This window comes from Pan paniscus, chromosome 19 (genome assembly GCF_029289425.2).
Source record: "Pan paniscus chromosome 19, NHGRI_mPanPan1-v2.0_pri, whole genome shotgun sequence".
In the NCBI taxonomy this organism is placed as follows: Eukaryota; Metazoa; Chordata; class Mammalia; order Primates; family Hominidae; genus Pan; species Pan paniscus.
The window spans coordinates 15,212,381-15,239,994 of record NC_073268.2 but is presented as its reverse complement, the minus strand read 5'-3'; the positions used below and the strand labels follow the sequence as shown (position 1 = coordinate 15,239,994).

At 50.8% G+C, this 27,614-nt stretch overlaps 2 protein-coding genes across 8 annotated transcripts; one reads left to right on the top strand and one right to left on the bottom strand.

The window, feature by feature from the left end:
- Positions 1-4,450: 4,450 nt before the first annotated feature.
- On the bottom strand, positions 4,451-18,174 carry SHBG (sex hormone binding globulin). Of its 6 annotated transcripts, none has more exons than XM_008962432.5 (8): positions 17,809-18,104; positions 15,439-15,530; positions 15,077-15,266; positions 14,583-14,744; positions 14,196-14,355; positions 13,929-14,065; positions 12,984-13,191; positions 4,451-12,739 (listed from the first exon to the last, which is right to left on the bottom strand). In XM_008962432.5, exons 2-8 carry the CDS (start codon positions 15,465-15,467, stop codon positions 12,591-12,593), a joined length of 1,035 nt encoding a protein of 344 aa, XP_008960680.1. In that variant the 5' UTR covers positions 15,468-15,530; positions 17,809-18,104; the 3' UTR covers positions 4,451-12,590. The 6 variants fall into 6 exon arrangements, with proteins under 6 accessions (XP_008960680.1, XP_054957543.1, XP_054957545.1 ...); XM_055101568.2 differs by having other exon boundaries at positions 15,663-17,943; XM_055101569.2 differs by lacking the exon at positions 12,984-13,191 and having other exon boundaries at positions 12,571-12,739; positions 15,663-17,943.
- SAT2 (spermidine/spermine N1-acetyltransferase family member 2) lies at positions 18,064-19,727 on the top strand. 2 transcript variants are annotated; one of them, XM_003810079.5, is made up of 6 exons: positions 18,064-18,391; positions 18,547-18,598; positions 18,735-18,818; positions 18,917-19,018; positions 19,168-19,208; positions 19,347-19,727. In XM_003810079.5, exons 1-6 carry the CDS (start codon positions 18,326-18,328, stop codon positions 19,512-19,514), a joined length of 513 nt encoding a protein of 170 aa, XP_003810127.1. In that variant the 5' UTR covers positions 18,064-18,325; the 3' UTR covers positions 19,515-19,727. The 2 variants fall into 2 exon arrangements, with proteins under 2 accessions (XP_003810127.1, XP_008960683.1); XM_008962435.6 differs by lacking the exon at positions 18,917-19,018 and having other exon boundaries at positions 18,092-18,391.
- The last annotated feature ends 7,887 nt before the right edge of the window (positions 19,728-27,614 follow it).

Genomic DNA, 27,614 nt, shown 5'->3' with positions numbered 1-27,614 from the left:
CCTGGCCCACTCAATGCATATCTAATGAGCATTTGCTTAGAGTCAGGTGCTATTACTATTCTGGTCCCTGTGTTCCTGGGGCTGCCACTCCAGTAGACAATTAACAAAAGCAAACAAATACAATGTTTATATTATTATTATTATTATTATTATTATTATTTTGAGATAGAGTCTTGTTCTATCGCCCAGGCTGGAGGGCAGTGGTACAATCTTGGCTCACTGCAACCTCATCTCCCGGGTTCAAGCAATTTTCCTGCCTCAGCCCCCCGAGTAACTGGGATTACAGGCATGCACCACCATGCCTAGCTAATTTTTGTGTTTTAGTAGAGACCAGTTTCACCATGTTGGCCAGGCTGGTCTCCAACTCATGACCTCAAGTGATCTGCCTGCCTCGGCCTCCCAAAGTGCTGGGATTACAGGTATGAGCCACCGCACCCAGCCTAATAATGTTAATATTATGCAGGAAAAAGAACAGGCTAAGGTACCAGAGAGTGCCTGGATGGTCAGGAATGGCCTTACTGAGAAAGTAACTTTTTTGTTTTGTTTTGTTTTGTTTTTTATACGGAGTCTCTGTCGTCCAGGCTGGAGTGCAATGGCATGATCTCGGCTCACTCCAACCTTCGCCTCCTGGGTTCAAGTGCTTCTCCTGCCTCAGCCTCCCAAGTGGCTGGGATCACAGGCGTGCGCCACCATGCCCAGCTAATTTTTGTATTTTAGTAGAGACAGTTTTTCACCATATTGGTCAGGCTGGTCTCGAACTCCTGACCTCAGGTGATCCACCTGCCTCAGCCTCCCATAGTGCTGGGATTACAGGCATGAGCCACCGCATCCAGCCACAACTTTTTTTTTTTGAGACAATCTCTGTCTGCTGCCCAGGCTGGAGTACGGTGGTGCAACTGTGGCTTACTGCAGCCTTGAACTCCTGTGACGGAAATGACTGTTCATGTAAGACTCACACACCCAAAAGGAGGTCTGAGGAGAGGTAAGGGAAGAGATTTCCAGGAAGAAGGAAGTGAAAGTGCAAAGGCTGGGCTTTAATGAGCAAAGACAAGATGAATACAGCAAGAGATTGAAGACCTAGGCAGGGGCCAAACCATAAAGGGTCCTTGTAGACCCTAGAGAATGGCTGGATATTTTTGACCTCATATCTCATCTAGTGGATGTGGTTTGGATTTTAATCCAACCACCATGAAAACAATTCTGTGGTTTCAGGAAGGAGAGTGACATAATCACATTTAATGAAAATTGGCCGGGCCCGGGGGCTCATGCCTATAATACCAGCACTTTGGGAGGGCCAGGCGGGCAGATCATTTGAGGTCAGGAGTTCAAGACTGGACTAGCCAACATGGCGAAACCCCATCTCTACTAAAAATACAAAAATTATCACGCCTGTAATCCCAGCCCTTTGGGAGGCCTAGGCGGGCGGATCACTTGAGGTTAGGAGTTCCAGACCAGCCTGGCCAACATGTGAAACCCTGTCTCTACTAAAAATACAAAACTAGCTGCACAGCCGGGTGCGGTTGCTCACGTCTGTGATCCCAGCACTTTGGGAGGCCGAGGCGGGAGGATCATGTGGTCAGGAGTTCAAGACCAGCCTGACCAACACAGTGAAACCCCATCTCTACTAAAAATACAAAACATTAGCCAGGCATGGTGGTGGGCACTTGTAATCCCAGCTACTCGGGAGGCTAAGATAGGAGAATCACTTGAACTCAGGAGGCAGAGGTTGCAGTGAGCCGAGATTGCGCCCTTTACACTCCAGCCTTGGCAACACTGCGAGACTGTCTCAAAAAGAAAAAAAAAAGACCAGGCGCGGTGGCTTATGCCTATAATCCCAGCACTTTGGGAAGCCGAGGAGGGTGGATCACCTGAGGTCGGGAGTTCGAGACCAGCCTGACCAACATGGAGAAACCCCGTCTCTACTAAAAGTACAAAACTAGCCGGGTGTGGTGGCACATGCCTGTAATCCCAGCTGCTAGGGAGGCTGAGACAGGAGAATCACTTGAACCCGGGAGGCAGAGGTTGCAGTGAGCTGAGATTGTGCCATTGCACTCCAGCCTGGGCAACAAGAGTGAAACTCCGTCTGAAAAAAAAAAAAAGGGCTGGGCGCGGTGGCTCACGCCTGTAATCCCAGCACTTTGGGAGGCCGAGGCAGGTGGGTCACGAGGTCAGGAGATTGAGAACACGGCGAAACCCCATCACTACTAAAAATACAAAAAATTAGCTGGGCACGGTGGTGGGTGCCTGTAGTCCCAGCTACTCCGGAGGCTGAGGCAGGAAACCCGGGAGACAGAGCTTGCAGTGAGCCGAGATCGCACCACTGCACTCCAGCCTGGGCAACAGAATAGACTTCCTCTCAAAAAAAAAAAAAAAAAAAAAAAATTGGGCCGGGCGCGGTGGTTCACTCCTGTAATCCCAGCACTTTGGGAAACCGAGGCGGGTGGATCACCTGAGATCAGAACGTCAAGACCAGCCTGCCGGGCGCGGTGGCTCACACCTGTAATCCCAGCACTTTGGGAGGCTGAGGCAGGTGGATCACTTGAGGTCGGGAGTTCAAGACCAGCCTGACCAACGTGGAGACACCCCGTCTGTACTAAAAATACAAAATCAGCCGGGGTGGTGGCGCATGCCTGTAATCCCAGCTACTCGGGAGGCTGAGGCAGGACAATCGCTTGAACCCGGGAGGCAGAGGTTGCGGTGAGCCGAGATTGCGCCATTACACTCCAGCATGGGCAAAAAGAGCGAAATTCCGTTTCAAAAAATAAAAATAAATAAATAAAAATAAAAAGAAGTTCAAGACCAGCTTGGTCAACGTGGTGAAACCCTGTCTCTACTAAATATACAAAAAAGATTACCCGGGTGCCTGTAATCCCAGCTACTCAAGAGGCCAAGGCAGGAGAATCACCTGAACCCTGGAGGTGGAGGTTGCCGTGAGTCGAGATCGCACCATTGCCCTCCAGCGTGGGTGACAGAGCGAGACTCCGTCTCAAAAAAAAGAAAACTCTTGTGTGTGTGTTATCTCTTCAACTAGACTCTAAGCGCTCTAAGCTCTTTGAGAACAGGCCTTTGTCTTAGACTATTTATACTTTCTTCAAACTGAAGAAACCCATAGAGCTACCGAAGATAGTGCCTGGTTGAATTGGCATGAACATGGAAAGGCTCCTTCTGCAAGGGACCTCAGAGGCAACTTGCTCTTTCCTTCCTCAGGCAAGCAGCACTGAAGTGATACAGCCTCTGTTTGTAAAAATGAGACCTGGTCCTATCCTCAAAACGTAAAGCTTAGCAAACACAGCCAAGGGTGGCCTCCGGATTCCCGGCTCAGTCTCTACCCTTGTACCCCATGTTCACTTGGAAAGAAAGAAATGTCTTCTGTGCACTGCAGGGGGTTTATGGAGTAAGGATGAGATACCTGTTGCTCCCTTTCTTTGCTGTCTCTCCTGCAAGTTTGGAGGAGAGAACGGAGGAGGGGGGAGGAGCCCCAGCATTAAGCGCAACCTTGGTGTTCTGAGGGAAATACGCTGACAGAGGGGAGATCTGAAAAATTTCGGGGAGAAGAGCTGTTACAAACCTCCAGCCTTTTCCTGGAGCCCACCTTTCCCACCAGCATCTCCAGAAAGAAACCAGGGCATGAAAGCCTTCACACCCCTCTTTCATATCTAGATCTTGTCCTGGTGTGTCCGGAATTGGTGCGTTTTTGGTCTCACTAACTTCAAGAATGAAGCCACAGACCCTCGCAGTTGAGTGTCACAGTTCTTAAAAGGCGGCGTGTCCGGAGTTTGTTCCTTCTGATGTTCGGATGTGTTCGGAGTTATTTCCTTCTGGTGGGTTCGTGGTCTCGCTGGCTCAGGAGTGAAGCTGCAGACCTTCCCCGTGAATGTCACAGCTCTTAAGGTGGCTTGTCTGGAGTTCATCGTTCCTGCCAGTGGGTTCATGGTCTCGCTGGCTTCAGGAGTGAAGCTGCAGACCTTCAGAGTGAGTGTTACAGCTCATAAAGGAAGTGTGGACCCAAAGAGTGAGCAGCAGCAAGATTTATTGCAAAGAGCGAAAGAACAAAGCTTCCACAGTATGAAACGGGACCCAATGAGTTGCCACTGCTGGCTCGGGCAGCCTGCGTTTATTCTCTTATCTGGCCCCACCCACATCCTGCTGACTGGTCCATTTTACAGAGAGCCGATTGGTCCATTTTACAGAGAGCTGATTGGTCCATTTTGACAGGGTGCTGATTGGTGCGTTTACAATCCCTGAGCTAGACACAAGAGTTCTCCAAGTCCCCAGTAGATTAGCTAGATACAGAGTGTCAACACAAAGGTTCTCCAAGTCCCCACCAGAGTAGTTAGATACAGTGTCGATTGGTGCATTCACAAACCCTGAGCTAGACACCGGGTGCTGATTGATGTGTTTACAAACCTAGAGCTAGATACAGAATGCCGATTGGTGTATTTACAATCCCTTAGCTAGACATAAAGGTTCTCCAAGTCCCCACCAGAGTAGCTAGATACAGAGTGTTGATTGGTGCATTCACAAACCCTGAGCTAGACACTGGGTGCTGATTGGTGTGTTTACAAACCTTGAGCTAGACACACAGTGCCGATTGGTGTATTTACAATCCCTTAGCTAGATACAAAGGTTCTCCAAGTCCCCGCCAGACTCAGAAGCCCAACTGGCTTCACCCAGTGGATCCCGCACTGGGCCGCAGGTGGAGCTGCCTGCCAGTCCCGTGCCATGCACCTGCACTCCTCAGCTCTTGGGTGGTCGATGGGACTGGGCGCCATGGAGCAGGGGGCGGTGCTCCTCAGGGAGACTCGGGCTGCACAGGAGCCCACGGAGTGAAGGGGAGGCTCAGGCACGGTGGGCTGCAGGTCCCGAGCACTGCCCTGCGGCAAGGCAGCTAAGGCCCGGCGAGAATTGAGCATAGCAGCTGCTGGCCCTGGTGCTAATCCCCTCACTGCCCGGGGCCGGCAGGGCCGGCCGGCGCTCCAAGTGCCACGTCCACCCGGAATCACGCTGGCCGGCAAGCACCGCGTGCAGCCCCAGTTCCCACCCGCGTCTCTCCCTCCACACCTTCCCGCAAGCTGAGGGAGCTGGCTCCGACCTTGGCCAGCCCAGAAAGGGGCTCCCACAGTGCAGCGGTGGGCTGAAGGGCTCCTCAAGCGCGGCCAGAGTGGGCGCCAAGACCGAGAAGGAGCTGAGAGCGAGCGAGGGCTGTGAGGGCTGCCAGCATGCTGTCACCTCTCACTGAGGGCTGTACCCGTCTATCTCCTTCCCGTCAGTCCATGCAATTCCAGGGACTTAGCCGTCTGGGTTCCCAACAAAATGGGTGTTTGCAAAGACAAGAACAAGGAAAGAGAAGACTTCTGAAACACAGATATGTGGGGAGAGGGGAATGGAACAGTGCTGTTTAATAGGGACAGAGTCTGAGTTTTACAAAGATGAAAAGAGTTCTGGAAATGGATGGTGGTGATGGTTGCACAACATCGTGAGTGGAGTTAATGCCACTGAAATGTACACTTAAAAATGGTTAAGATGACAGGAGGCTGAGACGGGAGAATTGCTTGAACCTGGGAGACAGAGGTTGCAGTGAGCCAAGATCGCGCCACTCCAGTCCAGCCTGGGCGACAGAGCAAGACTCCATCTCAAAAAAAAAAAAAAAAAAAAGGTTAAGATGGTAGCTCACACCTGTAATCCCAGCACTTTCAGAGACCAAGGTGGGAGAATCATTCAAGCCCAGGAGTTCCAGACCAGTGGGACCCCCGTCTATACAAAAAATTTAAAAATTAGGCCGGGTGCGGCGGCTCACACCTGTAATCCCAGCACTTTGGGAGGCTGAGGTGGGTGGATCACTTGAGGTCTGGAGTTCGAGACCAGCCTGGCCAACATGGTGAAACCCCATTTCTACTAAAAATACAAAAATTAGCTGGGCACGGTGGCTCACGCCTGTAATCACAGCACTTTGGGAGGCCGAGGTGGGTGGATCACCTGAGGTCAGGAGTTTGAGACCAGCCTGGCCAACATAGTGAAACCCCGTCTCCACTAAAAATACAAAAATTATCAGGCCTGTAATCCCAGCTACTCGGGAGGCTGAGACAGGAGAATTGCTTGAACCCAAGAGGCAGAGGTTGCGGTGAGCATTGATCGCACCACTGCACTCTAGCCCGGGTGACAGCGAGACTCAGTCTCAAAAAAAAAAAAAAATTAGCCAGGCTTAGTGGTGCATGCCTGTAGTCCCAGCTACTGGGGAGGCTGAGGTGAGAAGATTACATGAACCCAGGAACTGGAGGCTACAGTGAGCCATGGTTGCACCAATGTACTCCAGCCTGGGCAACAGAATGAGATCCTATCTCAAAAACAAAAAAAGGGTTCAGATGGTAAATTTTATGTTGTGTATATTTTACCACAATCAAAAGAAGGAAGGAAGGGAAGGGAAGGAAAGAAAGAAAAAGAAAATAAGAGAAGAGGCCAGGAATGGTGGCTCATGCCTGTAATCCCAACACTTTGGGAGGCTGAGCGGGGAGGATTCCAAGAGTGGGGCCAAGAGTTTGAGATCAGCCTGAGTAACATAGCAAGACCACATCTCTACAAAAAATTTAAAAATAAGCTGGGTGCAATGGCCTGCTCCTGTGGTCCCAGCCATGATTGCACCACTGTACTACAGTTGGTAACACAGCAAGGCTGTCTCTAAAAAAGAAAAAAATAGAAGAAAAGGAAGAAAGAAAGCCAGATGTGGTGGCTCACGCTTGTAATCCCAGCACTTTGGGAGGCCAAGGCGGGTGGATCACTTGAGGCCAGAAGTTTGAGACCAGCCTGGCCAAATGGTAAAACCCCGTCTCTACTAAAAATACAAAAAATTAGTCAGGTGTGGTGGTGCATGTCTGTAATCCCAGCTACTCAGGAAGCTGAGGCAGGAGAATCGCTTGAACCCAGGAGCTGGAGGTTGCAGTGAACTGAAATTGCGCCACTACACTTCAGCCTGGGCAACAGAACCAGATGCTGTCTCAAAAAAAAAAAAAAAGGCCTGACATGGTGGCTCACGCCTGTAATCCCAGCACTTTGGGAGACCGAGGCGGGCAGATCACAAGGTCAGAAGATTGAGACCATCCTGGCTAACACAGTGAAACCCTGTCTCTACTAAAAATACAAAAAATTAGCTGGGCGTGGTGGTGGGCATCTGTAATCCCAGCTACTTGGGAGGCTGAGCCAGGAGAATCTCTTAAACCCGGGAGACAGAGGTTGCAGTGAGCCCAGATCACGCCACTGCATTCCAGCCTGGGAGACACAGTGAGACTCTCTCTCAAAAAAAAAAAAGAAGAAGAAGAAGAAAAAGAAGAATAGATAAGAAAATAAAGTTTATTCACTGACGAGATCAAGCTCCAACTCCTCAGCAGGACACACAAGGCCACATAGCCCAAGGAGCCCCCACCTGCCCTCACTCCATCTCAGCCTCTCCATGGTTCATCCACATCACACGCCCTCCCAGATCTTTGATACCCAGCAGGCTCAGACTAATATGTCAGGAACTGTGTGAGAACTAATATGTCAGGAACTGTGTGAGATTAATAAGAACAACATTTCTTATATATATTGAGAAATATATATATATCTCATATATCGAGCACTTTCTGTATGCCAAGCACTATGCTAGACATTAAAATGTCTACATGATTTCATCAAATCTTCACAGTAACCTTCTAAGATAGAGAAACTTCCCATTTTGTAGATGGGGAAACAGTAATAGAGGTTTAGTCATTTGTTCAACTTCGCACATCTAACAACTCGTTTCTTTTGTTTTTTTATTTTTTTGTTTTCTTGTTCCGAAGTCTTGCTCTGTTGCCCAGGCTGGAGTGCAATGGTGCAGTCTCAGCTCACTGCACCCTCCGCCTCCCGGGTTCAAGCGATTCTCCTGCCTCAGCCTCCCCAGTAGCTGGGATTATGGGAGCCCGCCACCACGCCCAGCTAATTTTTTGTATTTTTAGTAGAGATGGGGTTTCACCATGCTGGCCAGGCTGGTCTTAAACTCCTGATTTCAGGTGATCCGTTCACCTTAGCCTCCCAAAGTGCTGGGATTACAGGCACGAGCCACCGCGTCCAGCCATAACTCATTTCTTTGATGGTCCTTAGTAGAACTAGCAACCAGGTTTCTTGGCATCTCAGATACCTCTGCTAAAGCATTTTACATGTCTATCTCTCTCTCAAGACCCTGGTTCTGGCTGGGCCCAGTGGCTCACGCCCTTAATCCCAGCACTTTGGGAGGCTGAGGTGGGCAGATCACCTGAGGTCAGGAGTTTGAGACCAGCCTGGCCAACATGGTGAAACTTTATCTCTACTAAAAATACAAAAATTAGCCAGGTATGGTGGTGCATGCCTGTAATCCCAGTTACTCGAGAGGCTGAGGCAGGAGAATCACTTGAACCCGGGAAGCAGAAGTTGCAGTGAGCCAAGGTCATGCCATTGCACTCCAGCCTGGGCAATAGAGGGAGACTCTGTCTCAAAAGAAAAAAAAAAAAGGCTGGGCGCGGTGGCTCACACCTGTAATCCCAGCACTCTGGGAGGCCGAGACAAACAGATTACCTGAGGTCAGGAGTTCGAGACCAGCCTGGCCAACATGGTGAAACCCCATCTCTACTAAAAGTACAAAAATTAGCCAGGTGTGGTGGCACATGCCTGTAGTCCCAGCTACTTGGGAAGCTGAGACAGGAGAATTGCTTGAGCCTGGGAGACAGAGGTTTCAGTGAGCTGAGATCATGTCACTGCACTCCAGCCTGGCTGAAAGAGCGAGACTCTGTCTCAAAAGAAAAAAAAAGGCCAGGCACAGTGGCTCACGCCTGTAATCCCAGCACTTTGGGAGGCCGAAGCGGGTGGATCACGAGGTCAGGAGATGGAGACCATCCTGGCTAACATGGTGAAACCCCATCTCTACTAAAAATACAAAAAAATTGGCCAGGCGTGGTGGCAGGTGCCTGTAGTCCCAGCTACTCGGGAGGCTGAGGAAGGAGAATGGCGTGAACCCAGGAGGCAGAGCTTGCAGCGAGCCAAGATCACGCCACTGCATTCCAGCCTGAGCGAAAAAGCGAGACTCCGTCTCAAAAAAAAAAAAAAAAAAAAAGACCCTGGTTCTCCAGCCCAGTACCAAGTTTTATATTCATGTTTAGAGTCCCTGTGGTGGGCTACACAGTATTTGGCCAATGTATCAGCAGCCAATACATGTTAATTGAATGAAAGTTGGGGGGGGCGCAGCAAGAAGGGAGGGAGAGAGAGAGAGAGAGGCAGTGGGAAGGATGGGGTGAGTGGGTAGATCAGGCCCAGAGGCTTTAGTGTGTGCTGCCAAGCTCTGAAAAGTTTTTGGGGGTGTGGGGAAGGCAGGGGACACTGGGTAGGCATCGTAGGTGCCCTTGGTTGGGGGCCTGGCAAAGTCGATGTCAAAGCGAAGTCAGTCTTAATGAAAGAGTGTAGACAGCTCTGGATGGTAATCAGGAATCCTGGAATCTAGGGCAGACTGGGGAAAGAGAGGTTGGGGGCACAGTGTCCTGGAGAGGGTGGGGTGGAGGGAGGAGAGAAAAGCCAGCTCCGAGGAGATTCCAGGGACAAAAGGTCAGGATATTGGCACTCTGAACAACCCCCTTGGTGGGTGCCCAGGTACATCCGGGCTCTTTAACCCCCCTCCCTGCTGGCTCGCACTCCACAGGCCTCTACAGGATGACTTCTTTTCATTATTCAGGTCTCTGCTCAAATGACTTCCCTGACCACCCAGCTAATGTTGCCCCTCCCCTCCCCCCTATTATATTACAGGGTTTTGTTCCCTTTATTGCTCTAACCGCTATCTGAAATAATCCTGCTTATTTATTTGTGTTCTTGTTTGTGTCTGCTTCCCCTCTACTATGCTATAAGTTCCATCAGAGCGGGGATAGTGTTTGTCCTTTTCTTTTTTCTTTCTTTCTTTTTTTTTTTTTTTTTTTGAGACAGAGTCTCGCTCTGTCGCCCAGGCTGGAGTGCAGTGGTGCGATCTCCACTCACGGCAAGCTCCACCTCCCGGGTTCACGCCATTCTCCTGCCTCAGCCTCCCAAGTAGCTGAGACTACAGGCGCCGCCACCACGCCCGGCTAGGATGGTCTTGATCTCCTGACCTCATGATCCGCCCGTCTCAGCCTCCCAAAGTGCTGGGATTACAGGCGTGAGCCACCGCGCCCAGCCTGTGTTTGTCCTTTTCACCAACGAATCCTCAGTATCTAGAACAGTGCCTAGTACATAGCGGGTGCTCAGGTGGCCTAGGTTAGCCCTGAACGTCAACAAGGGGCCAGAGTTAAATGTGGATGCCCTCTCCATTGCTGAAGGCTCCACTACCAACACTGCTGGCTGGGTGGAGGCAGTTGTAGATCCTGAGAGGGTCTATAGGGTCAAGATTAGGAGAGGTAGAAGGTGGGGCTTGGGATTTGTGTCTTCTACCCTACAGACTCCCCAGGGCCTCCTTACCCTGGGGTCATTTAGGTCCCGGCTGATCTCTGCAGAAGGGGACAGCAGCTCCAGTGAGTGACTCAGCCTGCTGCCTGGGTTACTGGTGAAAAGATTCTTGTAAGAAACTAGGAGTCTTGGACACTGGGATTCTCATGGGGTCTGGAGATGGAGGATGCTTTAACCTAATGGTTGTTTTTAAGTTTTTTTTTTTTTTTTTTTTTTGAGACAGAGTCTCACTCTGTCACCCAGGTTGGAGTGCAGTGGCGCAATCTCGGCTCACTGCAACCTCCACCTCCCAGGTTCAAGCAATTCTCCTGCCTCAGCCTCCCGAGTAGCTGGGATTACAGGCGCCCACCATCATGCCCAGCTAATTTTTGTATTTTTAGTAGAGACGGGATTGCACTATGTTGGCCAGACTGGTCTCAAACTCCTGACTTCAGGTGATCCGCCCACCCCGGCCTCCCAAAGTGCTGGGATTAAAGGTGTGAGCTACCACACCTGGCTGACCTAATAGTTCTTGAGAGGAAAGAGCATGGGGGGCTTTAGCCCCAGGGCTCCTTAGTAGGCTGGGAGCTTTGGGCTAGGACACAAGGGTTCCTAAGAGGGCTGAAGACTGGGAGCTGAGGGGTAGGGGCTATGGGCTTGGATACGAGGGTTCCCCAGGGAGGGATGCTGGGCACCAGCATTCTCTAGAGGTCTGTGGTTGAGAGCTGGGTCACCGTATTCTTTGAGGGCAGAGATATTCCCGAATCTGTCTGTTTTTCCCAGCTGGGACCAGCACAAGCCAGTTCTTGCTTAATGGAGTAGAGACAAATTTGTCTGGGAACACAGCAAGTGGACCAAGACTAGGAGAGAGAGAGAGAGAAGCGACTTTCTCCCTCTGCTCTCCTCCCTTTTTCTTTCTCCCTGCCTCCACCCCTTTTTCCAGAACCCCTACCCACATCTCTCTGTGACCCTCTCACGCCCCCTGCTGCTTCTTCCCTGGGCAGCAATGGCCACTCCAAGGACCAGATGACTGAGATGTCAAAATCCCATCTCTTCCCTTCCTCCTGATCTCTCTGGACCAGCCACAGAGGCAGGAAACTGGTCTCAAAGGGAGTAGCTTCTGTGGAACGAGGTGGGTCCTGGCTTCCAGAAAGTGACCTGTATCCAGAGTACGTCTGTCTGTCGGGGTTTTTGCTGGGATCTCAGCCTAAGAAGTCCTCATTTCCAGCCAGACACGATGGCTCACGCCTGTAATCCCAGCACTTTGGGAGGCCGAGGCAGGAGGATCACCCGAGGTCAGGAGTTCTAGACCAGCCTGGCCAACATGGTGAAACCCCACCTCTACTAAAAATACAAAAAATTAGCTGGGGGTGGTGGTGCATGCCTGTAATCCCAGCTACTTGGGAGGCTGAGGCAAAAGAATCGCTTGAACCCGGGAGGCGGAGGTTGCAGTGAGCCGAGATCACGCCATTGCACTCCAGCCTGGGCAACAAGAGCGGGAAACTCCATCTCAAAAAAAAAAAAAAAAGTCCTCATTTCCTTAGAGAACCTCTCCTTGACGCTCAGACTAAGTGAAGGCCTCCTAGTCTCCATGTTTTCTTTTTTTTCTTTTTTCTTTTTTTTTGAGATGGACTCTTGCTCTATTGCCCAGGCTGGAGTGTAGTGGCGCGATCTCGGCTCACTGCAAGCTCCGCCTCCCGGGTTCACACCATTCTCCTGCCTCAGCCTCCCGAGCAGCTGGGACTACAGGCACCTGCCACCACGCCCAGCTAATTTTTTTGTATTTTTAGTAGAGACGGGGTTTCACTGTGTTAGCCAGGATGGTCTCAATCTCCTGACCTCATGATCCGCCCGCCTCTGCCTCCCAAAGTGCTGGGATTACAGGCGTGAGCCACCACGCCTGGCCAGTCTCCATGTTTTCACAACTCTCCAATTCTTCTTTATCAGTGCTTCTAACTATCCACTTATTAGTTAGCCTTTGATGGATGTCTGCTTCCCTATGGGACTGTGGGCACCAAGAGGGTAGGAACCAGAGTGTTTTTGCTCATTAAGACAACTCAATACTTGGCACAGTGCCTGGTACATTGCTAGTGCACAGTGAATATTTGTTGAATAAATGAATAATCAGTAACTTTCAAAGGGGGTTCTTAGGTGGAGCTTTAATGGGAAGCGTCAGTGCCATTGCCTGGGCTCTGGGGGCAGCTGTGAGTCCAGATCTCATGGCTTCTGTTCAGGGCCTGGTCCACATCCAGCCTCTGACCTTGTGCCCAAAGGCCATTCAGGCAAAAAGAGGTAGAAGAGTCTTCTCCTAGAGGGAGGTAGTGCAAAGGTGGCATTAGAGCATTAAGGTGGCTCGGATCCAGAATCTTCTCCCCACTTTTCCACTCCTCCAACCTGAGTTTGCAAAAGCACTACCTTCCACTGCCCCCATATCTTCTTCTTGTGGCCTATTCTTCTTCCCTCCCAGAGGTTTCCTTCCCCTCAAAATGTGCCGCCTCCCTTGAGCTGTTTCCAATGTTGTGCTCGTGAACTTGAACATCATTCTCTCTTACCTGGTAAAGCCCCCAGGAAGAGACGCCCTTGAGGCTTGGCCCAGAGGTTAAGGAGGGGAGCCAGGCCTAAGGGAGGCAGGGCAAGGGCCTTCATCTTCGACCCTTGGCTCAAGACCACCCTGGACATACTCAGCTTCAGCTGAAGAGGGAGTCCCAAGACCAGGGGCAGATCCAGCCCTGGCCCCGACCCAGAAGACAACACCACCTTCTGCAGAGTGTGTGGGAAAGGGACGGTAGAGAGAGAGGGAAGAATGAGCCGGGCCTACTGCCTGTGGCCTCACCCCTAGCTGCCTTAATTCTGCCTCTTTGCTATGCCTCCACCTACTGGCCATTCTCACCACTTAAATCCTGCCCCAATTTTTTTTGGCTTGACCCTTTTTGAAATCACACCTGCCCCAAGTAAATATGCAGTCTAAGTCAAAACTGTTTGCTTGCTGTGGGGAGCTTCAAGATATGTCCCTCGCCCCTACCACCCACCTGAGTGCCATCCATAAGCCTTATTTTTATTTTTATTTTTTTGAGACAGGGTCTCACTGTGGCCCAGGTCAGAGTGCAGTGGCACATCATAGCTCACTGCAGCTTCAAACTCCTGGGCTCAAGTGAACCTCCTGCCTCAGGCTCCTAAGTAGCTAGGGCAGCAGACATGTGCTACCATGCCTGGCTAATTTTTTTTTTTTTTTTAGACAGAGGTCTCTGCTATGTTGCCCAGGCTGGTATCAAACTCCTGGCCTCAAGTGATCCTCTGGTCTTGGCCTCCAGCACCTGGGATTACAGGCAAGCACCACCATGCCTGGCTAATTATTAATAAAAAACAATTCTGTGGAGCCAGTCTTGCTATGTTCCCTGGGCTGGAAGCCTTCCTAATATTGACATGTTGGACTCCCCTCTTCCCTCATTGCTCCAGGCTCCACTGAATACAGGCAACGCCCCACTGTCCCCCTTTACTTGATCTTGGAGGTGGAGACTGAGCCAAGATGGGTTCTCTGGTGTCCCAAGAGCAAGGAGGTGGCCTGAGCCTGCTGCCTGCTTGAGTCCCAGGTCCAAAGAGAAGGCCCAGGGCTCTGCATGAGGCTGGGGAATGTCTGTGGGGAGAAATGATTATCCTGAGGCCTCAAAGCTGGGGTCTCAAGGAGGAAAGGGGCCAGTGGTAGAGGGGGACAGAGGCAGGCTGAGCTGGCCAGGGTGGGAAAAATAGACTCCGAGGAAATCTACCTCGGAGATTGAATTCTGCCTGAGTCCCTGGAGGGAGAAATATCCCGGGATTTGATTCTACATCACAGCTTCTGAGGCTAGTGGGGGCAGATGCTGAGATCTCGGCCTGTTTGTCCAGCCAGGAATCCCGGCGCAGGCAGCCATCCAGGGCAGGAACCAGCTGGAGTGTGACAGAGATAAGATACGGGGATGTAGAAATCAGGGCATCGGAGCCGCAGTCCCGACCTCCCTGCCCTCAGTTGACTCCCCTCTGAGCATTTGGCCTCCCCCTTGCAGCTCTCAACCCTTCCCCTCTCCCTAAAAGTGTGGACTTAGATTCCCATGGCCAGCCACCCAGCAGTGCTTTACCAAGCCTTGGCTAGGGTTCCATCCCTGGGGTGTAGTTACCGGCAACCGAAGGTTGGAAGCGGGGAAGAGCAGCCCCCCAAGCGCAATCCTCATGATGGGATGGCGTTTGCTGGTCAGGGGCCCAGAGACCTGTCTCAGGCACAGCACCTCCTCCCCATCCACCTTCAGCAGCACAGAGTCCCCCTCCATCTTGACTTCCACCTGCAGGAAGGTGGGAAGCAGAATCAGAGGCCCCTGGGATCTGTTTCTGCCACCTTCCTGTGAGGCAGCCTAGTACTATAGTGGAAAGAACATGCCTTAAAGAAGCAGCTAGCATGCTGCTAGCCTTGGGTCACTCAGCTCTTGTCACTTATATACTGACTGAGCCTTAGAATTCCCATCAGAAAAGATGGGGCCAAGAATAGCTACTTTGTGGGGGTTCGTGTGGATTAAACGAGATGACAGTGGTAAAGGGATGCCCAATAACTTGGTTTTGTTCCCTTTCCTCAGACCAGCTCCAGACACCCCTCCCCTGAGGACCAGAGCTAGCTTACCTGGTGCCATCTCCCATCATCCAGCCGTGGTCCAGCACCCACCGTAAGCTGGGCCCAGTGATTGTGCAGTTGGATCTCAGGCCTGCCGTCTCGAAGTCCCAGCATAAACCAGTCATCCTTAGGGTTGGTATCCCCATAAAAAATCACTCCCTCTGGGTCCCAGGTTCGAACCTCAAAGGAGGAGGAGGTTCTGGAAGGACACAGAAGGAAAGATTGTGTATGTCATGTGTCCTTTGAGAACCAGTGTGGGTTTGGGGGAGATGGTGTTCACAGATAAGGAAAGGAAGACAGGGAAAAGAGAAGAGCTGATGGAGAGAGGGCAGAGCCAGGGGACTGGGTCAAGGGCTAGGCCAACCCCATACTTTGTGATCTTGGTGAGGTCAAAGGTCATGACAGCGATAGGCTCTTGTCCTGGGCCATTGCTGAGGTGGACAGCCGGAGGGTCGTGGGCGCTCTATCAGAAAGAGAAAACAAACAAAGCTGAGTAGGGACATGTCAGAGACAGACAGAGGGAGAGGCCCTGCTACAGGGCCAGAGGAGAGAAGGGAAGACTGCATGAGCTGAGTGCCCTGTCCCACTCCTGCACCTGGGTGGGGAGAACAGGTCTCAGGGCCCATCCCTGGCGGGTGTGACGCAGTAGTAGCAACAGCAGCAACAGCAGCAGGCGCGAGGTGGCCAGTGGGCCTCTGCTCTCCATAATCAGCCACTGTCCACTCGGCGGCTCAGACAACTCTTGGGAGAATGTGTAGAGGCAGGCAGCCTTGCGTGTGGGCGGTGGAGGGTTAAAGGTTGCCCGGGGAGGAGGGGGTAAAGGAAACAGGGGCACTGACCCTTGACCCCTGCCCAGGGGCCCAGTCACAAGACTCAGCTATCACCCCTCTGGGGATCAATGGGGTGAAGGACAGAGTCCCCTCCACTATCATCCTCCACTGCCGAGAAAGTTTCTGAACTGGGAGAGGATATTCCATCTCCCCTCTCCTCCTCTAGGGCCTGATCTAGGTCCTCCAAGATTTCTGTCCACTCGGGGAGCCTGCATTCACAGGCCTGAGGTCTAGAAACAGTCCTCCCCTGCGTCCCAAGTAGCATCCTGTATCAGGACTAGAATGAGATAATGGAATCCTAAATTTCTAGCTGAGTGACCTTGGGCAAGTCACTTCACCTTTGTGCTTCAGTGTCCTTGTCTGTAAAATGAGGAAAATAATACTTTACGGGGTGACTGTGAAAGAGGGTTCATTGAGAAAATGCAGGCACAGTGCCTGGCATCTGGTCTGAACTCCTCCCCCAGTGTTTTCCCAGGCCTCTGAGGCCTGTCTCCCAAGAAGGTATTGTCTGTGTGTATGATTCAGTGAATATTAAGAAGGGACCTGCCCCTACCTCTCAGTTATCTTCCCTTATCCATTTATTACAGGGCCTAAACAGTCTAGCAGTAGAAATCACCCACTCCCTGACCCATTTTATTTTATTTTATTTTATTTTATTTCATTTTATTTTATTCTATTTTAGACAGAGTCTTGCTCTATCACCTAGGCTGGAGTGCAGTGGCGTGATCTCAGCTCACTGCTGCCTCTACCTCTCGAGTTCAAGCGATCCTCCTGTCTCAGCCTCCTTAGTAGTTGGGACTACAGGTGCACGCACCACCACGCCCAGCAAATTTTTTTGTGTTTTTAGTAGAGACGGGGATTTCACCACGTTGCCCAGGCTGATCTCGAACCTCTGACCTGAAATGATCCGCCCACCTCAGCCTCCCAAAGTACCTGGATTACAGGCATTAGCCACAAGGCCCGACCCTCCCTGACTCATTTTATTTTATTTATTTATTTTGAGATGGAGTTTCGCTTTTGTTGCCCAGGCTGGAGTGCAATGGCACGATCTCGGCTCACTGTAACCTCCACCTCCCAGGTTCAAGCGATTCTCCTGTCTCAACCTCCCGAGTAGCTGGGAGTAAAGGCACACGCCACCACACCTGTCTAATTTTTGTATTTTTAGTAGAGACGGGGTTTCACCATGTTGGTCAGGCTGGTCTCAAACTCCTGATCTCAGGTGATCCGCCTGCCTCTGCCTCCCAAAATGCTGGGATTACAGGTGTGAGCCACTGTGCCCACCCCATGACCCATTTTAAAATGCAAATGACAGACCGGGCTTGGTGGGTCACATCTGTAATCCCAGCACTTTAGAAGGCTGAGGCGGGCAGATCACTTGAGGTCAGGAGTTCCAGACCAGCCTGGCCAACATAGTGAAACCCCGTCTCTACTAAAAATACAAAAATTAGCCAGGTATGGTTGCCCATGCCTGTAATCCCAGCTACTCCGAGGGTGAGGCAGGAGAATCGCTTGAACCCGGGAGGGAGAGGTTGCAGTGAGCCGAGATCGCGCCACTGCACTCCAGCCTGAGTGACAGAGTGAGAATCCGTTAAAACAAAAAAAAAAAAGAAAAGAAAAAAGAAAAAAAATTAGCCGGGGGTGCCGGTGCGCGACTGTAGTTCCAGCTACTCCAGAGGCTGAGGCAGGAGGATCGCTTGAACTCGGGAGGTGGAGGCTGCAGTGAGCAGAGATCGCGCCACTACACCCCAGCCTGGGCGACAAAGCAATACACCATCTCCAAAAATAAATAAATAAATAAATAAATATAAAAATAAAACATTTAAAAAATGCAAATGCCCCCAAGAGGTAACACTTCATGCTACTCAAGAGCTGCAGGAAACAGCTTTCAGAGCTGAGGGTCTTAAGGCTTACCCAGGGTCTGGGCGGGTGAGTGAGCCTGAGGCTAAAGCAGGTTATCGCTGCATATGTCAATTTAAAAAGCACTGCGGGGGAGCGTTTGAACCGCGGGGTATCTCGACCCAGGTTGGGACACCCACACAACCGCAAGGAAGCCGCTTCACTCCAACCTTGAACTCTACCCAGGAGCCCAGTCACAAGATCCAGCTGTCGGGGGTGGGGCTTGGGGGGGGACGCGGCCGTGCCTGTTCTCCAAGCTGATTGGCTGACGGTTGTGCCCCCTGCTGCGTCAGAATTCGAGGGGGTGGGGCTTTGCCCGGACAGAGGATCTCCTCGCTGGCCTACTCTCTCCTCCCGTACGGCGCCGGAATCCCAGCTCCACTTACCAGGCCGCGGCTACCCCGCCGTCCCCCCCGACTCCCGCCACCCCGCTCTCCCAGGCTCTTCAGGATCCAAGTCTGTAGGCCCTTTAAGGGGTCTAATTGCCGTTTGCGGGGCCCTGGGACTTTGATCCCAGACAGCGAGGATCCGGATGGCTTCCGTGCGGATCCGAGAGGCCAAGGAGGGAGACTGTGGAGATATCCTGAGGCTGATTCTGGTGAAGACTGCGGGCCGGAAACCCGGGGGTCAGAGTGGCGCGGCCAGAGCGGGGTCGTAGGAGGCGGGAGCAGGGGGAGGGGCTCGCCTTGGGAACCTGCTCCGGGAGCAGCGGGGCCCTTCTGCTCTAATCTAGCTTCCGTACCCACGCCTTAGGAGCTAGCCGAATTCGAAAAACTCTCGGATCAGGTGAAGATCAGTGAAGAAGGTGGGGGCTCAGCGCCCAGGTTCTGGCGGAGGCTGGGGAGGAAATGAGGGATGGGTTCCCCAGGCGACAGCTCCAGGCTGGGCATACACCCACGTCCTCTTTCTCTATATCTTTGTCACAACTCCAATCTCGGCAGCCCTGAGAGCAGATGGCTTTGGAGACAATCCTTTCTATCACTGTTTGGTAGCAGAGATTCTTCCAGCGCCCGGGAAGCTACTGGGTAAGAGCACCTGGCCCTTAGAAGTCCACCTCTCCAGCCGGCCTCAGAGGTCTCCCCACAGGCTCCCAGAAGCCTTACTCCCCTTTTCTCTCTCTCAGGGCCCTGCGTGGTGGGCTATGGGATATACTATTTCATCTACAGTACATGGAAGGGACGCACCATTTATCTGGAGGATGTCTATGTGATGCCGGAATATCGGGGTACTGGGCAGAAGCTGAGGCTGGGGTGGGAGCAAAGCACCCCACAGACCCCACTGTTATCCCCTGTCCCCAGAGCCCAGCCGGTGTCCTTTTCTGATCCCCTTCAGCTCAAACAATAGCTATTTTTTGCCTCTTTCTCTCCACAACAGGTCAAGGGATTGGTTCCAAAATAATCAAAAAGGTGGCTGAGGTGAGGAGATGGGTGGGGTGACAAGTGAGGACCTGAAGAAGCAAGGGTATATGGAGGGGGGACCCTGGTTGAAAGAGGGAGTGAGAAAACCTTTTTCTTTTTTGACCCCAGAAAAGTTAGTGTTGTCTTCTCCCACAGGTGGCCTTGGATAAGGGCTGCTCCCAATTCCGCCTGGCCGTCCTGGACTGGAACCAGAGGGCCATGGACTTGTACAAGGCCCTAGGAGCCCAAGATCTGACGGAAGCTGAGGGCTGGCACTTCTTCTGCTTTCAAGGAGAGGCAACGAGAAAGTTGGCAGGAAAGTGACGCCATCCCTAGGAGGATCTCTCTCTTGAGTTTCTCCTTCCCCATCAGCTGAAGCACTCTTCAGAGACTACGTCCACAGACACTGATGCTGAGGCCTCCCTGGAGGAAGGAGGGTTGGGGGTGCCTATCCTCAAGTATTGGAAGAGCAGAATTGAGGGAGAGACCTTTCTTCCTTGTTGAGGGTGAAAAATAAATAAGAATTACATGTCCTGATGTGGTGTTGGGTCTTTCTTTTATTTCTTTTTCTTTTTTTTTTTTTGAGACAGAGTCTCTGTCGCGCACGCTGGAGTGCAGTGGTGCGAACTCCGCTCACTGCAACCTCTGCCTCACGGGTTCAAGCAATTATCCTGCCTCAGCCTCCCAAGTAGCTGGGACTACGGGTGCGCACCACCATGCCCGGCTAATTTTTAGTAGAGACGGTGTTTCACCATACTGGCCAGGCTGGTCTCCAACTCCTGATCTTGTGATCCGTCTGCCTCGGCCTCGAAAAGTGCTGGGATTCCTGGTGTGAGCCACTGCACCCAGTCCAAAGTCTTTTTTTTTTTTTTTGAGATCAAGTCTTGCTGTTGTCCTCAGGCCAGAGTGCAAGGAGTGCAAAGGTTTGATCTTGGCTCACTGCAACATCCGCCTCCCGGGTTCAAGTGATTCTCCTGCCTCAGACTCCCGAGTAGCTGGGATTACAGGCGCCTGCTACCACATGCGGCTAATTTTTGTATTTTTAGTAGAGACGGGGTTTCACCTTGTTGGCCAGGCTGGTCTCAAATTCCTGACCTCAGGTAGTCCGACTGCCTCGGCCCCCCAAAGTGCTGGGATTACAGGTGTGAGCCACCGCGCCCAGCCCACAGTCTTTTCTTTTTCTTTTTTTTTTTTTTGAGACAGAGTCTCGCTCTGTCACCCAGGCTGGAGGGCAGTGGTGAGATCTCGGCTCACTGCAAGCTTTGCCTCTTGGGTTCTCACCATTCTCCTGCCTCAGCCTCCTGAATAGCTGGGACTACAGGCCCCCACCACCACGCCCGGCTAAGTTTTTGTATTTTTAGTAGAGACGGGGTTTCACTGTGTTAGCCAGGATGGTCTCGATCTCCTGACCTCGTGATCCACCCACCTTGCCTCCCAAAGTGCTGAGATTACAGGCGTGAGCCACCGCACCTGGCCCGACAGTCTTCATTTTCAGTCTGGTATGCCCTACAAAAGCTCATGCCTGGCCGGGCTCAGTGGCTTATGCCTGTGATCCCAGCAGTTTGGGAGGCCGAGGCGGGTCGATCATCTGAGGTCAGTAGTTCGAGAGCAGCCTGACCAACATAGCAAAACCCCATCTCTACTAAAAATACAAAATTAGCTAGGCGTGGTGGCAGGCGCCTGTAATCCCAGCTACTCAGGAGGCTGAGGCAGGAGAATCGCTTGAACCTGGGAGATGGAGGTTGCAGTGAGTCAAGATCATGCCACTGCACTCCAGCCTGGGCAACAAGAGCAAAACTCCATCTCCAAAAAAAAAAAAAAAAAAAAAGCTCACGCCTGTAATCCCAGCATTTTGGATTTTGGGAGGCCGGCAAATTGCTTGAGCCCAGGAGTTCAAGAGCAGCCTGGCCAACATAGGAAAGCAAAGTCTCGTCTCTACAAACAATACAAAAAAAGCCAGCACGCAATGGCGTGCTCCTCTAGGCCCAGCTATTGGGGAGGCTGAGGCATGAGAATCGCTTGATCCCAGGAAGTGGAGGTTGCAGTGAGCCGAGATCATGCCACTGCACTCCAGCCTGAGTGACAGAGCCATACCCAGTCTCAAAAACAGCAACAACAAAAATCTCAACACTTTGAGAGGTTGAGGGTGGAGGATCACTTGAGCCCAGGAGTTCAAGACCAGCCTAGGCAACATGGGCAAGACCACATCTCTACAAAATTAGGCCGGGTGCAGTGGTTCATCCTTATAATCCCAGCACTTTGGGAGGCAGGCAGATCACTTGAGGTCAGGAGTTCGAGACCAGCCTGGCCAACATGGTGAAATCCCATCTCAACTAAAAATACAAAAATTAGCTGGGTGTGGTGGCACCCATGTAATTCCAGCTACCTGGGAGGTTGAGGCATGAGAATCGCTTGAACCCGGGTGGCAGAGGTTGCAGTGAGCTGAGATTGTGCCACCGCACTCCAGCCTGGGTGACAGATGGAGACTCTGTCTCAAAAAAAAAAGAAAATGGCCGGGCGTGGTGGCTCACGTCTGTATCCTAACACTTTGGGAGGCCAATGTGGGTGGATCACTGGAGGTCAGGAGTTTGAGACCAGCCTGGCGAACAGGGTGAAACCCTGTTTCTACTAAAAATACAAAAATTAGCTGGTCTTGGTGGTGCAAGCCTGTAATCCCAGCTACTTAGGAGGCTGAGGCAGGAGAATCACTTGAACCTAGGAGGTGGAGTTTGCAGTGAGCCGAGATTGCACTACTGCACTCTGGGCGACAGAGCAAGACTCTGTCTAAAACAAACAAACAAACCCAAAGAAAACAAAAACTAAATAAATAAAATTTGCCCAGGTCAGTAGCAAATGCCTGTAGTCCCAACTACTCAGGAGGCTGAGGTGGGAGGATCACCTGAACCCTAGAGGTCGAGGCTGAAGTGAGTCACGTTTGCGCCACTACACTCCAGCCTGAGTGACAGAGTGAGACCTTGTCTCAAAACAAAAAGGCATGCGCCACTACGCCTGGCTAATTTTGTGTTTCTAGTAGAGATCAGGTTTCTCCATGTTGGTCAGGCTGGTCTCCAATTCTGACCTCAGGTGATCTGCCCACCTCGGCCTCCAAAAGTGCTGGGATTGCAGGCGTGAGCCACTGTGCCCGGCCAATACTTCCAAAATTTATCTTGCCCCCATCTTGTTTTGTCTTTGGTTTTCAGAGTTTACTTTTTTTTTTTTTTTGAGACGGAGTCTCGCTCTTTCCCCTAGGCTGGAGTGCAGTGGCGCGATCTCGGCTCACTGCAAGCTCTGCCTCTCAGGTTCGTGCCATTCTCCTCCCTCGGCCTCCCAAGTAGCTGGGACCACAGGCGCCTGCCACCACGCCCAGCTAATTTTTTTTTTTTTTGTATTTTTAGTTGAGACGGGGTTTCACTGTGTTAGTCAGGATGGTCTCGATCTCCTGACCTCATGATCTGACCACCTCGGCCTCCCAAAGTACTGGGATTACAGGCGTGAGCCACCGTGCCCAGCCCAGGGTTTACATTTTTAATGTTATTACCCTCACCTTGGTCCCAGATCTTACTAATATTCATAGAATATCTTTGCACTCCAGTATCACTCCATTTTCACAACCACCCCCATGTCTACATCCTTGGGCTCCAGCCCATTCATCACTTCATTAGCCTTCTATAAAATGATCCTGGCCAGGCCAGGCGCAGTGGCTCACGCCTGTAATCCCAGCACTTTGGGAGGCCAAGGTGGGCAGATCACCTGATGTCAGGAGTTCCAGACCAGCCTGGTCAACATGGTGAAACCCTGTCTCTACTAAAAATACGAAAATTAGCTGGGCGTGGTGGTGGGCACCTGTAATCCCAGCTACTTGGGAGGCCGAGGCAGCAGAATTGCTTGAACCCGGGAGGTGGAGGTTGCAGTGAGACAAGATTGAGCCACTGCACTCCAGCCTGGGTGACAGAGTGAGACTCCCTCTTACAAAAGAAAAAAAAAAAAGTGATCCTATTAGGTGTTGGGGCTGATTGGAGTGGGGTGAAAAGGGCCTGGGTTCTGTCCATTCTAAGGGAAACAGAGTGGAGGGTATTTAGGCTAATGGCTTTTTAAAGGGAGAATAAAGAAAACTTGGGCTGGGCGTGGTGGCTCACACCTGTAATCCCAGCACTTTGGGAGGCCGAGGTGGGTAGATCATTTGAGGTCAGGAGTTTGAGACCAGCCTGACCAACATGGTGAAACCCTGTCTCTACTAAATACAAAAAAAAAAAAAAAAAATTAGCCGGGCATGGTGGCGCATGCCTGTAATTCCAGCTACTTGGGAGGCTGAGGCAGGAGAATCGCTTGAACCCGGGAGGCGGAGGTTGCAGTGAGCCAAGATTGCGCCACTGCACTCCAGCCTGGGCAACAGAGCAAAACTCCATCTAAAAAAAAAAAAATTAAAATGTCTCTCAAATCTGTCCATAGCTCTATCCTTACTTGCAAAGTTCTCACTCTTTGAAAATTGCCACAACCTCCTTACTGGTCTCCCAGCCTCCTTCTGTAATTTCTCCCCCAATTCCATGGGATTTTTTTTTCCACAGATATACATTATGTACTTTATTTTATTTTATTATTTAAATTTAATTTATTTCTTTATTTTGAGACCAGTTTATGCAGCTGGTTTTTGTTTGTTTGTTTGTTTGTTTAGACGGAGACTCGCTCTGTTGCCCAGGCTGGAGTGTAGTGGCATGATCTTGGCTCACTGCAACCTCTGCCTCCCAGGTTCAAGTGATTCTCCTGCCTCAGCCTCTTGAGTAGCTGGGATTACAGGCGTGCACCACCACGCCCAGCTAATTTTTGTATTTTTTTTAGTAGAGATGGGTTTTCACCATGTTGGCCAGGCTGGTCTCAAACTCCTGACCTCAGATGATCTGCCCGCCTCGGCCTCCCAAAGTGCTGGGATTACAGGTGCGAGCCACTGTGTCAAGCCCATAATTTTTGTATTTTTAGTAGACATGGGGTTTCTCTGTGTTGGCCAGGCTGGTCTCGAAATCCTGGCCTCAAGCAATCCTCCATCCACATAAATGATAATACATTTGCCCACGTGGCGATCAAATCCACAACCTTGGTGTTAGCACCTGGCTCTAACCAACTGAGCTAACTGGCTATTGCAAATCTTGATTTTTTTTTTTTTTTTTTTGTGACAGGGTCTTGCTCTGTTGCCCAGGCCAAGTGCAGTGGTGTGATCATGGCTCACTGCAACCTTGACCTCCTGGGCTCAAGTGATTCTCCCACCTCAGCCTTTCAAGTATCTGGGATCACAGTCAGGTGCTATCAAGCCTGGCTAATGAAAGCAAAATTTTTGGCTGGGCACGGTGGCACATGCCCGTAATTCTAGCACTCTGGGAGGCCGAGGCAGGTGGCTCACCTGAGGTCAGGAGTTCGAGACCAGCCTGACTACCACGGTGAAACCCTGTCTCTACTAAATACAAAAAAATTAGCTGGGTGTGGTGGCACATGTCTGTAATCCGAGCTATTTGGGAAACTGAGACAGGAGAATCGCTTGTACCTGGGAGGCAGAGGTTGTAGAGAGCCGAGATCGCACCATTGCACTCCAGCCTGGGTAACAAGAGCAAAACTCCGTCCCCCAAAAAAACAAAAAAAAAATTATTAATCTGGGCACCGTAGCTCACGCCTGTAATCCCAGCACTTTGGAAGGCCGAGGCGGGTGGATCACTTGAGGTCAGGAGTTCGAGACCAGCCTGGCTAACATGGTGAAACCCCACCCGTCTCTACTAAAAATACAAAAATTAGCCAGATGTGGGGGCAAACGGCTGTAATCCAAGCTACTTGGGAGGCTCAGGCAGGAGGATCTCTTGAACCCGGGAGGCAGGGGTTGCAGTGAGCCAACATCGTGCCACTGCACTCTAGCCTAGGCAACAGAGTAAGACTCTGTCTCAAAAAACAAACAAACAAACAACCAACAAATTTTTTATTGGAGACTAGGTCTCACTATGTTGTCCAGGCTAGTATTGGACTCCAAAGCTCAAGCAATCCTCCCACTTTGGCCTCCCAAAGGAGGGAGGATTACAGGTGTGAGCCACCACGCCTGGCCAGTATTACCACTTCTTGATGTCTCTTTTTCTTTTTCAATTTTTTCAATTTTTTTTTTTTTTTTTTTTTGGAGAGGGATAAGGAGTCTTTACTTTTTTAGAGACAGGGTCTTTTTCTGTTGCCTAGACTGGAGTACAGTGGCACGATCATAGCTCACTGTAACCATGAACTTCTGGTCTTAACTGATCCTCTTGCCTTGGCCTTCCAAAGGGCTGGGATTACAGGCATGTGCCACTGCTCTTGGCCTTACTTCTTAAGGTTGAGGCTGAAGTGAGGCATGTTTGAGCCACTGCACTCCAGTGTTTTTTGTTTAGGCATTAGCTATTGGCTTTGCACTGTTGAGGATGAAAAGCTAGCCCTTCAGAACACGGATCACTGAGGTTAAAAAAAGAGAAGCACTTTTCTTCCAATCTGCTTATCATCCCACCTCCACTTCCCATCCTCCTGTGTTTAGTGTTTACTTTTTTTTTTTTTTTTTTTTTTTTTTGAGACGAAGTTTCGCTCTTGTTGCCCAGGCTGGAGTGCAATGGCATGATCTCGGCTCATGCAGAGGCAACCTCTGCCTCCCGGGTTCAAGCAATTGTCCTGCCTCAGCCTCCTGAGTAGCTGGGATTACAGGTGCATGCCACCATGCCTGGCTAATTTTTGTATTTTTAGTAGAGATGGGGTTTCACCATGTTGGTCAGGCTGGTCTCGAACTCCTGACCTCATGATCCGCCTATCTTGACCTCCCAAAGTGCTGGGATTACAGGCATGAGCCACCGAACCAGTCTTAGCATTTACATTATTATGATTTTTTTTTTTTTTTGAGACGGAGTTTCACTCTTAATGCCCAGGCTGGAGTGCAATGGCGCGATCTTGGCTCACTGCAACCTCTGCCTGCTAGATTCAAGCAATTCTCCTGCTTCAGCCTCCCGAGTAGCTGGGATTACAGGCATGTGCCACCACACCTGGCTAATTTTGTATTTTTAGTAGAGATGGAGTTTCTCCATGTTGGTCAGGCTGGTCTTGAACTCCTGACCTCAGGTGATCTGCCCACCTCGGCCTCCCAAAATGCTGGGATTACAGACGTGAGCAACCATGCCTGGCCTCATTATTATGATTATTATGATTATACGAATACACGTATGATCCATGTGGATAGTTACAATTCTTTTTCTTTCCTGTACCATTTTTGTTTTCCCTGGAATTAATAACTGCCTTGTCCTCTCTGTTTGCTTAGTTTCCTGTGTACTCTAATTTATCGCCAAATTCTCCCTTAATTAATCTCTTATAAGGATATACAAACACTTAGGGATTTCATTTTGAAGAACTTTCTCAAAAAGCCCTTAGACCTGCTCCAGTCCAGAGAGGCGATCTTGAGGCTGCGCAATTGGGATCTCCCTTCACCTTTATCCTGGGGATCCCCTTTGCCTCTCTCTTGTGTTGACGTCCTGTTTCCTGGAACCTGTGTTTCCTCTTTCTATGTTTACTCTTCTTATTTTGATGGAGCTTTTTGAGAAAGAGTACCGGGAGGTAAATTTGTTGGGAACTTAAAAGCCTGAAAATGTCTGTTCTATTACTGCACTTAATTGAGAGTGTGGGCCGGGCGCAGTGGCTCATGCCTATAATCCCAACACTTTGGGCAGCCGAGGTGGGCGACCCACCTGAGGTGAGGAGTTTGAGACCAGCCTGGCCAACGTGGTGAAACCCCGTCTCTACTAAAAATACAAAACAAAACAAAACAAAACAAAAAAAACAAACCTAGCCAGCTGTGGCAGTGGGCACCTATAATCACAGCTACTCAGGAGGCTGAGGCAGGAGAATCACTGGAACCTGGGAGGCAGAGGTTGCAGTGAGCCGAGATCATACCACTGCACTCCAGTCTGAGTGGCAGAGTAAGACTCTATCTCAACAACAAAAAAATATTGAGAGTGTGGCTAGGTATAGGAAACGAGGTTGGAAATAATTTTTTTTTTTTGAGACAGAGTCTTTCTCTGTCACCCAGGCTGTATGTAGTGCAGTGGTGTGATCTCGGCTCACTGCAACTTCGGCCTCCCAAGTTCAAGAGATTCTCCTCCCTCAGCCTCCTGAGTAGTTGGGATTACAGGCACACGCTACCACGTGTGGCTAATTTTTATATTTTTAGTAGAGATGGGGTTTCACCATGTTGGCCAGGCTGGTCTCAAACTCCTGACCTCAGATGATCCACCCACCTCGGCATCCCAAAGTGCTGGGATTACAGGCGTGAGCCACCGCACCCAGCTAATTTTTGTAGTTTTGGTAGAGAAAGGGTTTCGCCATGTTGCCCAGGCTGCTCCTGAACGCCCGAGCTCAAGTGATCTGCCTGCTTCAGCCTCGCAAAGT

Coding starts and splice junctions, on each gene's coding strand:
- SHBG (XM_055101568.2), bottom strand. CDS start 15,773: ATGGAGAGCAGAGGCCCACTGGCCACCTCGCGCCTGCTGCTGTTGCTG. Junction 13,192..13,928: donor GTCTCCACCTCCAAGATCAA/GTAAAGGGGGAC, acceptor CACACTCTGCAG/AAGGTGGTGTTGTCTTCTGG. Junction 12,740..12,983: donor CTTCCTGGGGGCTTTACCAG/GTAAGAGAGAAT, acceptor ACCTCCCTCTAG/GAGAAGACTCTTCTACCTCT.
- SAT2 (XM_003810079.5), top strand. CDS start 18,326: ATGGCTTCCGTGCGGATCCGAGAGGCCAAGGAGGGAGACTGTGGAGAT. Junction 18,599..18,734: donor GGTGAAGATCAGTGAAGAAG/GTGGGGGCTCAG, acceptor CAATCTCGGCAG/CCCTGAGAGCAGATGGCTTT. Junction 19,209..19,346: donor TAATCAAAAAGGTGGCTGAG/GTGAGGAGATGG, acceptor CTTCTCCCACAG/GTGGCCTTGGATAAGGGCTG.